Source organism: Apteryx rowi, unplaced genomic scaffold, assembly GCF_003343035.1.
Source record: "Apteryx rowi isolate R43461 unplaced genomic scaffold, aptRow1 scaffold_35, whole genome shotgun sequence".
Lineage (NCBI taxonomy): Eukaryota > Metazoa > Chordata > Aves > Apterygiformes > Apterygidae > Apteryx > Apteryx rowi.
Window position 1 is genome coordinate 2,951,990 of NW_020449974.1, and position 12,261 is coordinate 2,964,250.

Below are 12,261 nucleotides of genomic sequence, written 5' to 3' on the forward strand. Positions count from 1 at the left end.
TTAATGTAAAATCTTCTTTACATAACTGTATGCTTAGGATCTCTTGATATCGGTGGATATCCTTTTGAGTGTAAAATATGTCAGATATATGAGAAGTCAGTGAAAGCTTGAATCTGGGTATTAAATTCCTCCTCAATAATAACTACAGCAAAAAATAGGTTGCTTGGTTCCCACTACAAAAATGCCTTCCGATCTTTGGAAGGAGGTTAATAGATGAAAATTTAACAAAACAAAATAAACGTTCTCAGTTCAGCCATCCTGTAAACATGCAATAACTCAAATTGGTTTCGAAAATATTAATGTGATATTTGATTACTAACAGGAGTTACTTTTCTGCTATCGGAAAAGATTCGTACAAATCTCTAAGGAAACATTTGTGGCCTGTCTTTGACAGTGCTCTGCAAAGGGGGAAGTAATTTTATCCAATGTCCTTTTCAAATCCTGTTTGATCTTCCAGTTTACAAACCTTAAGTTCAAGAATTTGATATCCTTCCCATCTCTTTCCAAACTTTGTGAAGCTAAAATTAAAAATAAAAAAAGGATTGATCTTCGTATTAATCATTCAATGAATTCAGGAAAATGTTATCTATTAAATTTTTGTTGTTATTTTTACCAGAAAGTAATGCAGGGAATATTATTAAATTAATGTTGCGGAATTTTATTTATTTAATATGGATTTTCCTTTTGAAAATTAGGACTTTATTGATCAAGGCTGAAGTTATTCTCAAATAACTCAGATGGGTATTTCCCAAATACAAACTATAAGCCTCAACATGTGATATAAAGTTTATTTTCATGTTCTAATCTTTAATCGTTGATGTTCACATCACAATTAGGAATCAATTAGATTTCACTTCTCATGTTAAAGTAACGTTTGCAGATTATTTATCAAWATAAATATTTAGTTCTCAGATTGAATGACAGATTCAGGTTCCTGTTCCTATGTCTGGAACTGTACTATTTTGCAAGCGGCTTGTAAAATATAAATTAAAAAATGACATTAAACTCTTAGTTGCTTTGACTTCCAGTTGTGTACTGTTTATTTTTCATTCACTACGTCTTTTCTTTTTATGTGTTAGGGTTTATGTGATCTCCTTGTGACATTAACCCCATTTCTGTGTAACTGAACGTAATTCTTACCTTTTTGCTCCATCTTCATGTTCTGTATCGGCTTAAATTGGACTACAAAATCTTTGAAACTGGCTTATGCTTTTTTTTTTTTAAACTCTTATGCCCAGTTTTGCCCCTCGTGCCTGACTGTAAATAACGGGAAGAGAAGGTGCTGTTCCTGAGGTCCATCCCTTTGCCCCTGGAATCGCCGCAGTCTGCCGCCTGGTCCTTGCCTCTCCCGTTCCCGATTAGCCCTTTCCTTCAGCTKCTCCTCGTCCTACTGTTTCGCTACCATAATCCATCCTAATTTGGTTTTATTCCTTTAAAAATAGTATTTCCTTTGGTAGCTAAATATTTGATCCCAGTTTTACCAAAAGAGCTCAAGCACTTTTAAACACTTCCAGCATTAAGTAGTTTCCTCTTTTTTTCAAAAACCCCAGTAAAGTTGGTCCTTAAAAATCTTAATTTACTTACTGAGTACTGTATTGAATAAGATCCTTGTTGCTGAAATTAAACAGGAATAACGTGTCCAGGCAGCACCATGTTCGGTTTGCTATAGAGGAAGGTATTTTGGTTTGTCTGGAGAGGGGTATCCGTAGGGAAATGGGGGTAGTTTGGGATGGTGAATAGATAGGGGGAGTACTGAAGGTTGGACAGTAAAGTCATTGCAGCAATGGTTAGAAAGGGAATCACGATTATAAAAAAAAATCTGGGAATGGGAGCGCTGGCTGTTGTAGCTGGTGGAGCAGATTAGAGGCACGGGGAGCCGGAGCGAAGGAGAAGGAGGGAGGTGCTGTAAGAACAACAGATTTTTTTAATGGAAGCACAAAAAAAGCCAACAAAAAACAAACAAAAAAAGGCAGAGGATATCGAGGCTGTTGCCGCACACGTTTTTAAAAAGTGTTTTTCCTGAGCAATTCAGCACCAAGTACCTGAGCCATCAAGTATTTTCCTGACAGCCGTTAATTCATTCAGTAAATTGTTYGTACTTTCTGGAAAAAACGCGAGCGGGAAACCTGTCTTTAATGCCCCTTTTTGACTTCTAGGCGAAACGATGAGAATCGCCTCCTCGGAGTTTGCCGACGATCCCTGCTCCTCGGTGAAGCGCGGCACCATGGTGCGGGCGGCGCGGGCCCTGCTTTCCGCCGTCACCCGCTTGCTCATCCTGGCGGATATGGCTGACGTCATGCGGCTTCTATCGCACCTGAAAATCGTACGAAGCTTTAACTTTCTGTGTTGTTTATACATGTTTTGTGTATCGACGAGCATTGAACATGCAACTAATCAGCTCCGCTGTTCATGTTTTTGTTCTGTTTCTGATCTAATTCCCTGTTTTCTTAAGAAAGTGCTGGACAAGAATTAGGATTTGACATTTCTGCTTCCGTCTCATTAATTTTCTGATTTCACAGAAATTAATTTTCGGAGGCTTAAAATCAAAATTGTCGGACGTGTTCAATGACTGGACTATTAGCGCTGTTAAGCAGCACCCTGAACTAAACAGCTGCATTTGCTTAACTCACCCTGCGGCTTCTTAGGCTGGTTTAGCAGCTCAGGCCTTGTAAAGTACTGCGATCTTGTGGCCGAGCGCAAGTACTACCGTTGTGGTACTTTTTTTCCCCTCTACGTCTTTGCACAACTTCTGGGAGTATCACAAGAGTGACTCTTTAATTCGGAGTGAGACAGTAGTGCAAGTGCCTAATCAAGTCATCAAAGAGAAAAAATAGAATAAAGAGGCATTACAGATTACCAGATAGTTTGCTRTAGATTTGTATTCACTTTTGGCTGCCACCATTCACCTGTTTGCGAAAGCGTGTTAAAATGCTTTGCAATTGGAACATTAATTTTTTTTTCTTTTTTTTTGCTATTTATTGGAATCTTTCACTATTTATTGCATAAACAAGGACACACAAATCCCTAAAACAAAAGGAAGTTCTGCAGAAACTCACATACAGAATGTTTAAAGCCTGCAGGGTCCATGTGTGAGCTTGGCAGAGCAGATGGAGAGTTACTTAGTTACTTTTACCTAATTTTTTTTAACGACTGTCCAGAAAGCATTGCCTTTTCTTGTTGCCTTTGAACAGCGTAACCGCACAACAATATTCTCTTCTTGCAAAGAGGTGAGAAGCTTTCAACTGCCAAATTGTGCTGATGAACTAAACCGCTTGCAAACGGGTTTTGCGGTGAGAAGGGCAGGTTGTTCCCTGCGCGGATTCTAGCGAGCTCGGCCCCGATGAGCGCGGCGCTGCTCCCGCGTGCTCAGCCCCTTGCTCGGTGCCCGCGTGCAGCGTTAGCRCCGTGGCTCCCCAAAACACTTCTCGTTTTTTCTCCCAGTATACTGCCCCACACAGTTCAAATTCAAACACTCCTTTGCTAGCGAGGCTGACTCTTGGTATTATGAACAGCAGAGTTTCTAAACATTATGATTMAAATTCCTATTCGAGCTGTTTCACAGATAATGAGAAATGCTGTTCGSACGTCTGAATTTCCCCCTCCTTTTACAGCAGCGTACTGTGTTGTTTAGGACATAAATGTCCTGTACTCTTTTGTAAGTGGGTGTATTTGCTTGCATAGTTTGCACACTACATTTGCAAGGGCAGTGTGTGGCAATGATGYGGTTCGTAGTCTCTGCATTTGTCAAAGATCTCTTTTTTTAAGAATCTGACCTCCTGTTTTGAAGAACCCACACGTCTCTGCTTTTTTTTTTCTTAAATCAAAATTCAATTTAAGAACCTTAAATTTGATTATGTTTCGCAGGTTAAAAAGGGTAGCTTATTTCTGAGGTTTGACAGTGTAAATATTTTTCTTATCATTCTATAAAGCAAAGTAGTTTGAACCCAATAAACATTAAATCACTAGAAAAAACATTAAAAAAATTGACAGTAGAATAGCATTGACCCTAAGGTAACATGCAAAGACTGATGCAAGATATCCTGAAAATTAATGAACTAAAATCGTTCTGCATATCAAAGTTACGAAGCTTGATTTATACAGTTGGGATCCTATTTCTTACTGAAAGCATGTCAAGGAGGTGAGTTACGCTTCAGGCTCCATGGGGAATAGCGTCTTTTAATCAACACGGTAGAGTGACGATGGGCATTTGCTCTCCAGAAGGACACACTGTCACTTCGTTCAGGTTATAYTTTGCTCTATTAGGATTAATACTAATATTTATGGTAGGGAAGCTGGTGTCAGCACTTTTAAAATAGCATATACTAATATAGCATGCAGTGATGTTTATAAGAAATGATGTAATTTTGTAATTGTGGATCTGTTGTAATTAACCACACACCAGTCAGAGGAATACACGTCGGTACAGTTGAGCATAGTAACGTTCTTTTGAATGTAGAGACGTTGCTCAAAATTGAATTTGCAAAGGTGATTCTATAAAAAAAAGAGGGTTCTGTGCTCAAGTCATTTCAAATCCTTTTCGCATCCAGTTTATTCATTTCAGAATTTCAGAGGCTTGAGCCCAGGCTGACACAGCAGAGAATGATCTACATCTTTCAAGATCAGGTCGGCGGAGTGCAGTCTAACAAATCCTCCAGCAACTTGATTTAATAGCGGCTGGCAAGACGTGCAAAAACGGGTATCAGTTGGTCCTGCCTGTGCTTGTCATTGCCAATATGTTAAAGATGAAAGATGGAGGTAGTTTAGTATAAATGTTTCTCGATCCGAAAGTAAGATGTCCGTATTTCAGTGCGTTCTCTTTTCTTTCAAATGCCTGATTATTCTGAAGCCATGACCTATCGACTCTCTAAAACTGTAAAGTAAACTGCTTTGACACGTGTTCCTTGCTGGAGTGCACAACCCGGTGAGGAAATAAGATACTGGCRTTTTAGAAAAGACGAGAAAAATGTTCCTTGGAACAGAAAGTTAATTTGCGCAGTGGAAAAGAGCGTAGATTTTTGTGCGCCAGGGTAGTTGTTCTTCCTGCTGTGAACAATGTGGATGTCCTAAGCCTTTGGGTCGTGCTGCAGATGGCAGTGGAAAGCCGGTAAGAACCAAGTCGATAATACAATGATACTTTTCCCCCCGCCCCAACTGTTATGGCAGTCAGGTAGTTTTGCCTTAGAAATCACTGGGGTTTTTTTGTTTTTTAAGGGTGAAAGACGAGGTAGTTAGATTCTTAGCAGAACATTGCCAACATAGCAGCTACGGCTTTAGGGTTTTGAATTATACGTTTTGCTACGGAAATCTGCGGGTTTGCTCCTCTCCTGCCTCATAYGTTGTGGATATGATCAAACCTGGAGAAAGCAGGGATAGGTGTTAGGAAGAAGGAAGAACAGGAGGCTTTCGCTTTTCAGTCATTCTGCTTGGAATTGCATTATTATACCGTGCAGGACAGAAATACAACTTTGAATTCCTATCTAATCCTGSGAAAAGTATTTCCTGGGTGAACAAAGCATTTTAGCCCTTCAGCTTTTTTTTTTTTCCTTCTCTCTCTCACCGTACATGAGATAAAGTTTCATGAGAGATTTAATAGATTAACTAGGTAGCGTRACTGGGGTTTCCTGTCTTTGCCTGTTTAGCTGCAATGTGACTCAGTAACTGCAGATATGTTTTCGTTGGTARGTTTTTCTCTTAGTTTGAAAGCAATTGAAGAGAAACTCCAAATAAGGCTGACAAGTTGACAGATTTATTCTGTTTTGAATCTATTCTTTTTTTATTTGCTTAACAAAGATACAATATTATTGATATATCAGGGTAAATTTGAATACTAACAGTATGTTTCAGTTTCCTTTTTTAAAGTTATTTTTCATSTACAATTAATAACTACCCTTTGTTTTCACATAAAGCATCTACAAGACATTAAGAACATATCTRTTTTGTTTTAAAACCCGCAAGTATTAAACATTTCATCTTGCAAATGTGAGRGGTGAAATGAATATAGTTATGTCTTTTATATTTATTATACATGATAACAAAATACAGCTAATGGAAAGTAACGCATGATGACACTCAGACAGTTTTTATATTAAGAAACCTAATTAAAGTCAGTGGAAATATCGTGAAGCCACTGTTCAGTGACGGACCTGAGAACTAAATTGGGTCCATATAGTAGGGAGTAATGGCTAGAATAGTTACTGCCTGTCAAAGCGTACAGCTGGATTGAAATGCTAACACAGCTGATATATTGCATTCTAGGTAGAGGAAGCACTAGAAGCAGTGAAAAATGCAACAAATGAGCAAGATTTAGCAAATCGTTTCAAAGAGTTTGGAAAAGAGATGGTCAAACTGAACTACGTGGCTGCTAGACGACAACAGGTGAGTGTCTTTTAAAGCAGTGATTGAGAAAATTAGTCCTGGCTAAAAAGAACTTATGTTTTTGTTGTGCTCCAGTCTGTCTGGTTTAAATGTACGGTAAGTAATTGCTGTGCCATGGCCTATAATTTAATCATATTGATTTTTCTGAATCTGATTCAATTTTTCAAAATGCAGTTAATTTCTTTAAGAATTTCTTTTAAGTGGCTTCAATTAATAATGGAATAAAAGGCGAGAAGGCGAGTGATTCAGAAGGTTACGGGTAGTTTTCATGTAATGATTATTCCAATTTAATTCTAACCTATGCTGATTTGAGGTCACTCTGACAGCTGGAAAATGATGAGCTCTTGGGTAGTCTAGTCTAATTCAAATTCGGGAAGAGCAGAAATCTAGTCTGTGTTCAAAAACAACATTGTTAATTTTCAGATACTTGAAAAGACAGATACCTAATTCATTCATTGCTAAGGAAGACAGAAGAAAGAYGGGAAAGTCATTATAACATTTATTCAGTGCCCATAATTATACGTCCTTGCATTAAATAGAACTTTCTTCTGAGCACTGTTCATTTTAAGAGTCCAGACAGTGCTGTAACTGTGGAGTTATATAGGGTCTCTTCAATTGCGAGTGAATAACACTAATTTTTCAGATGTATAGTCTTTATATTCCACAGCAGTCCAGATTTAGAAAGCTGGTTTTCCCCATTCATCTTTTATTTACCTTATTTTCTGTGTTACAATAATAGCAGTCTGCTTCTGTATCATTACTATACTTTTTACAAAAGGTAACATTTTCATAGTTATAAGGAAAATAAATAAATTAAAAATGAAAAATATAGTTGCTATATGAAAGTGCTKTTCTGTATATTCAAATACTTCCTTTGTGGACATATAGCTAAAAAAAAACAAATAAAGGAATAAAGATAGAATAAAGAAAGAAAAAAGTGAACAGCAARACTAATGGAGGTGTATGGCCCATACTTCTTAATGGAGTTGTGAAAAGATAACAGAAAACCTTAGTATAAACCTTTCTAAACTTACTTACAAAGTATTTTGTCTGTAATGTGGTGCATATAATTGTGGAAAATCTTGACAGAATTAGAAGCTACTGCTGAAAAGATGTTCATACCCCTTTCTTTCATCTCTTCTGTTTTGAAGCCTGGTAAAGATTTTAGGAACTTAGTTCTCTCCGAGAAATGTATCTGTCAGTCACACGTGTTTGAAATTGGCCAGTGGGTGAAACCTTTAAACGCAGAATATCTGGCTTCTTTTTTAAKTTTGCCGTAGATTCTGTGTGTGAACATAAGCAAACCAGTTACCTCTCCAAACTTCTGTGTTCATAGTTTTAAACAGAACTTAAAATAGAAAGCCTTTGTAGTCCTTATGAATAGTGTTAGACTACCTTTCCTAATATTTGAAAGGCTTTCATGAACAGTATGCTGTATCCTATAAATAAATAAAGTCATGGGTAAAATTAACGGTAATATATTGCCATCTGATTCTGGTSACATAAGATAATGCGGAGTATCTAATGTTGCTTGTAGTCAGGGGAAACAACATAAAGTATATGCGATTAAAACAAAATAAATAGAATGAAATATATGAAAACTGGAGGAAAATCTGAAAGAAAGGCTAAAGATCCAATATGCTGGGAAGATCCCAGGCAAAACATCTGAATGCATAGTAATAAGACCAAGGAAAAGGAAATATTTGACTAGCCCTATTCTTCAAGGAAAAAAAAAMCTTTCAGAAGGAAGTTAACTCATGGAAGAGTCATCGTTTTTAAGAATCATCATAGTATGTTTGGTAAATTAAACTAACAGAATAAAAATAATTATATCTGTAACAAAAATAATGAGGGAGATATTTACATTGCCTTTATAAACTAGAAACGTATCCATCGATAGTGGCTTTGCAGGGTGGTTTCTAAGGGTTTGTCTTATGATGGTTTGAACAGGGCATAGCTGAAGTACTTACAAAAATATGGCACTTGCTGCAACAGGAGGGTCACACTCCCGTGGCCTTTATGGAATCAGCAGACTGAATCCAGTCAATCAGGGAGAGTAATTTTGAATGTTTTATTTAAATTTTCTGCTGGCCTTTGGATAGGGAAAGCAYGTTGACTGATATGAACAGCTTCTGAGCAGAATATGACAGCTTTAGTTACGCAGAAGGAGTGGCCTTTCTTAGGCAGGAGCAACTTTTCTTTGGGATTTATAGYAGATTGTGTCATAAATTCTGTCTCTGCAAAATCACAGGACACTGTAATAGTTGCAGGGATGCTTAAACYGTATAGGCAGGGCGTTCTAACACTAAAGCTTGAATTTACAATTAAAAATTATGTGCTTCTTCTGTGTAGGAACTGAAAGATCCTCACTGCAGGGATGAAATGGCTGCAGCTCGAGGAGCTCTGAAGAAGAACGCCACTATGTTGTATACCGCCTCCCAGGCGTTCCTCCGTCACCCTGATGTAGCAGCCACTAGAGCCAACCGAGACTATGTCTTCAAACAAGTGCAAGAAGCAATTGCCGGCATCTCCAATGCTGCCCAGGCCACCTCACCCACCGATGAGAACAAGGGGCACACTGGCATAGGAGAACTTGCTGCTGCACTGAATGAATTTGATGTAAGTATCGGAAGTGTATGGAAAATGAAGTGTTTTTCCATGAAATCTGCAGTGCTTTTAACTAAGCAGGTTTTGAACAGGACTTAAATTTCCTTTTCCATTCAGGTTCATTTTCTTAGACTGCAGCAGCAAATTGCAGACATTGATTTGTCTTTTATTTGAGGAATGTTTGTTTGCTACTCATGGGCTCAGATTGCAAGGAGTTATTTGTGCTCATATACTATGGCTATGATAGAGAGAAAGAAGGTGTCTTCTGCTTTGGTGTCCTTGAAAAATCTAGCCACATAGTTCTAAATAATGCAAAGGCTGATAAATTTGGCAATTAAGTTCTGTGACCAAGATGATTTTTTTTATCTCGTTGGTGGAATGGTAGAATCAGATTTGTCTGGCATGTCAGGAAGAAAGTTAGAACAGGAAAATAAAGATGGTGGTGGAGCTGAACATCCCGGAAACGTTAACGTTCAGCTTGTTTGYTGAATCAGGAATTATGTTCAACAAAGATATGAGTAACGCATCTTTCTAACAGAGTTGATACCACTCATGTTGGCTGCAGGGGAGGTGCTACAGTCTCTGTACCAGCAAATAGCTACAGCTTTGCTTTAATAACTTTCTTAACAGTTAATTTCGCATAATTGTTTATTAATTAACATGTAACTTTTTAAAGGCTAATTTCATTGCTAGTCTTGTCTTGTGACTTTTCCCCATCCCACAATGAGGACCTTTTTTAGCGAATGGAAAACCTTAACTGCAGACAGTATGTGAAAATGTTTTTTTCCATTTCATTCTGACTTTTTTAAAAGGATTTGTTAAGATTATTCTTGGATAACACCCTTTTGTCTTACATTGATGCACAAGGTTGCAATCCAAACATCTGTCACATCCACCGGAGCTACTCTATCCTGCTGTACTTAGGGCTGAAAGTAGAAGTAGTGCGGGTGGTTCATCTCATGGAGTGGTGAAGTGGGCCTCTGTTCTGCAACTATGGCATACGGTTATTGGGTCCATTTTGGAGATGGTAGTAGAAAGGGGGAGCTGATGATAGGATCCAGGGAAGCTGAAGGATTGAGTAGGACATTGCAAAAAGTCAAAGAATGAATATACAGATGAGAGCAAAAGGGAGATGGGGACAGAGCTGGGAGCGTGACAGCTGAAAGTGTGYGGACAGAAGCAGGAGGAGACAACCTGGCTGGTAATGCGGGAGCAGAAGGGCTTATGCCCTCAGAGAACATACTCTGTTGGTGTCAGGCTGCTTCATGTAGTGCACAGGAGGAGCTGTGCCCTGGCAGTGAGTCAGGGTTGCATGAAGGTGGACTGTTAAGCTTCCTCCTTCACTGGTCCAAAAAGTTGGAAATACGGTGAATGAAAAGGAATTACAGGAGGTGAAAAGCTGGTARAACCATTCAGTGGAACTACTGCAGGACCCAGAGATGGAGTCGATTTTCAGCATGCTTTTCAAATACCTCATTCCTTCCAAATAAAGGAAACAGCACTGCCTGCATGGGCTACATTGTTTTTTTAAAAAAATATATCTATAGTTCTAGGTCTGTATTTTTTCCTGTGAAGCTATTGTAGGCCAAGATTTAAAGAATTCGTTAATGCATTCGGTGCCTTCTCAGCTCACGGTTTTAGGTYCCTGGCTGGTAAGATCCTGAAATAATATCCGTTTGATCTGATTGTACTGTGCCTTTTGTATGGGACTCGGTCAAACCTCTGCTGTCCATAACATGCGAACAGTAACTGGAAGCATGTGACTCTTCTCAGTCTCAAACTGATGATGYTACTGCCATCTGGAAAAGGCTGCTGCTCAATGCAGAGAGTCACTGTGCTTCCCTGCAACCTGCAATGCATTGACTCACGGCTCTGTGAAGACTCTGCAAGACCCCTGATATTGTCCCCTGCTGCGCTGTGAGAATATTTGTTCATCGTTTTTTTTTCGCAGGTAAAGTCTCTTCCACTTCACATGATGTTGCAGGCATCATACATACGTGCGTGAGATGTATGGACATAGTATCACGCTCTAGTCACAGTTACTTGTGGGAAAACGCCCTCTGTTTTCTGAGAATTTTCTCTTCCTAATTTTAAGAAATGAAGGTTTTCTTCTCTGATTTACTAAGGATATAAAGATTTGAAATATTGTTTTATCTGCTTCCTGCCTATGTTTCCTATTTTGCCTGCCTGCTTAGCTGTTGAATGAGATTTATTTGGACTTAATTTTGCAAGAGAAACATCATTCCCTAAACTTCAGGGAAAGCCTAAATTTATAGCTGCAATTGTGAGGTGATTCTGAAATTACCTTTCTGTTAAACGAGCAAGAAAGCAAGCAAAATTACCAGACTAGTTAACTGTACCATAGGTAAAAACACGGTGGAGAAGAAAACATCATTTTTTTAGTGGCAAAGTATTACTTCAACAAGGGAAGATTATATTTTCCAGTGAACATGTTTTTCAGTATGTTCATTACACATTATCAGTCATATTAATTCTTCTGTATTAAAAAGAAGCATACAGATTTCCCATAATACTGAACTTTTCAGACTTTGTTTTTGCAAGTTTCAGAATCAGCATTCCGTGGCTTTAGCACTGTAAAAAACTGCAGTGTAAGTCCTCTGAATGCTTTGTGAGTCAAAATACCGTCCCGGGTAATTTATATTGCTCTGTTTTAAACACTTCAGCTGTTGCCTTTAAATAGATGTCATGTTAATTGTCATACTCTTTACCACAATGATTTGTGGTATAAAGTCACCTATGAGTTATTAGCAGCAGAGTCTTTTGAAAGAGTTATCATTTACTGTGTTCTTGGAGATAATTTATGTGGAAAAGAAGAGAGTTCATGAATCTCTTTCTGATCAGAATTTGCTGCTTTGAAGTATTGTTTGGATAAGATTGATGAAAATTACAAAAGTTAGTGTTTAATGCCTCATTTCTTATTCTTTAATTTAAATACTCTTGCATTAATTTCAGGTCATTTAAATCCAGATATTTCTGGATAACTTATTAGTAAAGCTTATTGTATATTCTATGTTTGTTAAATTTTTTTGTTCTTTCTTTGACTAATCACACAATCACAGAATGGTTGAGGTTGGAAGGGACCTCTGGAGATCATCTAGTCCAAACCACCTGCTCAAGCAGGGTCACCGAGAGCATGTTGCACGGGATCGCGTCCAGGYGGGTTTTGAATATCTCCAGAGGAGACTCCACAACCTCTCTGGGCAACCTGCTCCAGTGCTCTGTCACCCTCACAGTGAAGAAGTTTTTCCTCATGTTCAG

The 12,261-nt window shown here is 38.3% G+C and overlaps 1 protein-coding gene across 6 annotated transcripts in view; it reads left to right on the top strand.

The window, feature by feature from the left end:
* Positions 1 to 12,261, top strand: part of CTNNA2 (catenin alpha 2) — a 418,807-nt gene that overhangs the window by 66,043 nt on the left and 340,503 nt on the right. For all 6 annotated transcript variants that reach the window (XM_026072715.1, XM_026072713.1, XM_026072714.1 and 3 more), the window contains exons 3-5: positions 2,157 to 2,323; positions 6,256 to 6,375; positions 8,728 to 8,994. In XM_026072715.1, coding sequence (XP_025928500.1) covers positions 2,157 to 2,323; positions 6,256 to 6,375; positions 8,728 to 8,994 — 554 coding nt within the window. The remainder of the gene's footprint in view (positions 1 to 2,156; positions 2,324 to 6,255; positions 6,376 to 8,727; positions 8,995 to 12,261) is intronic.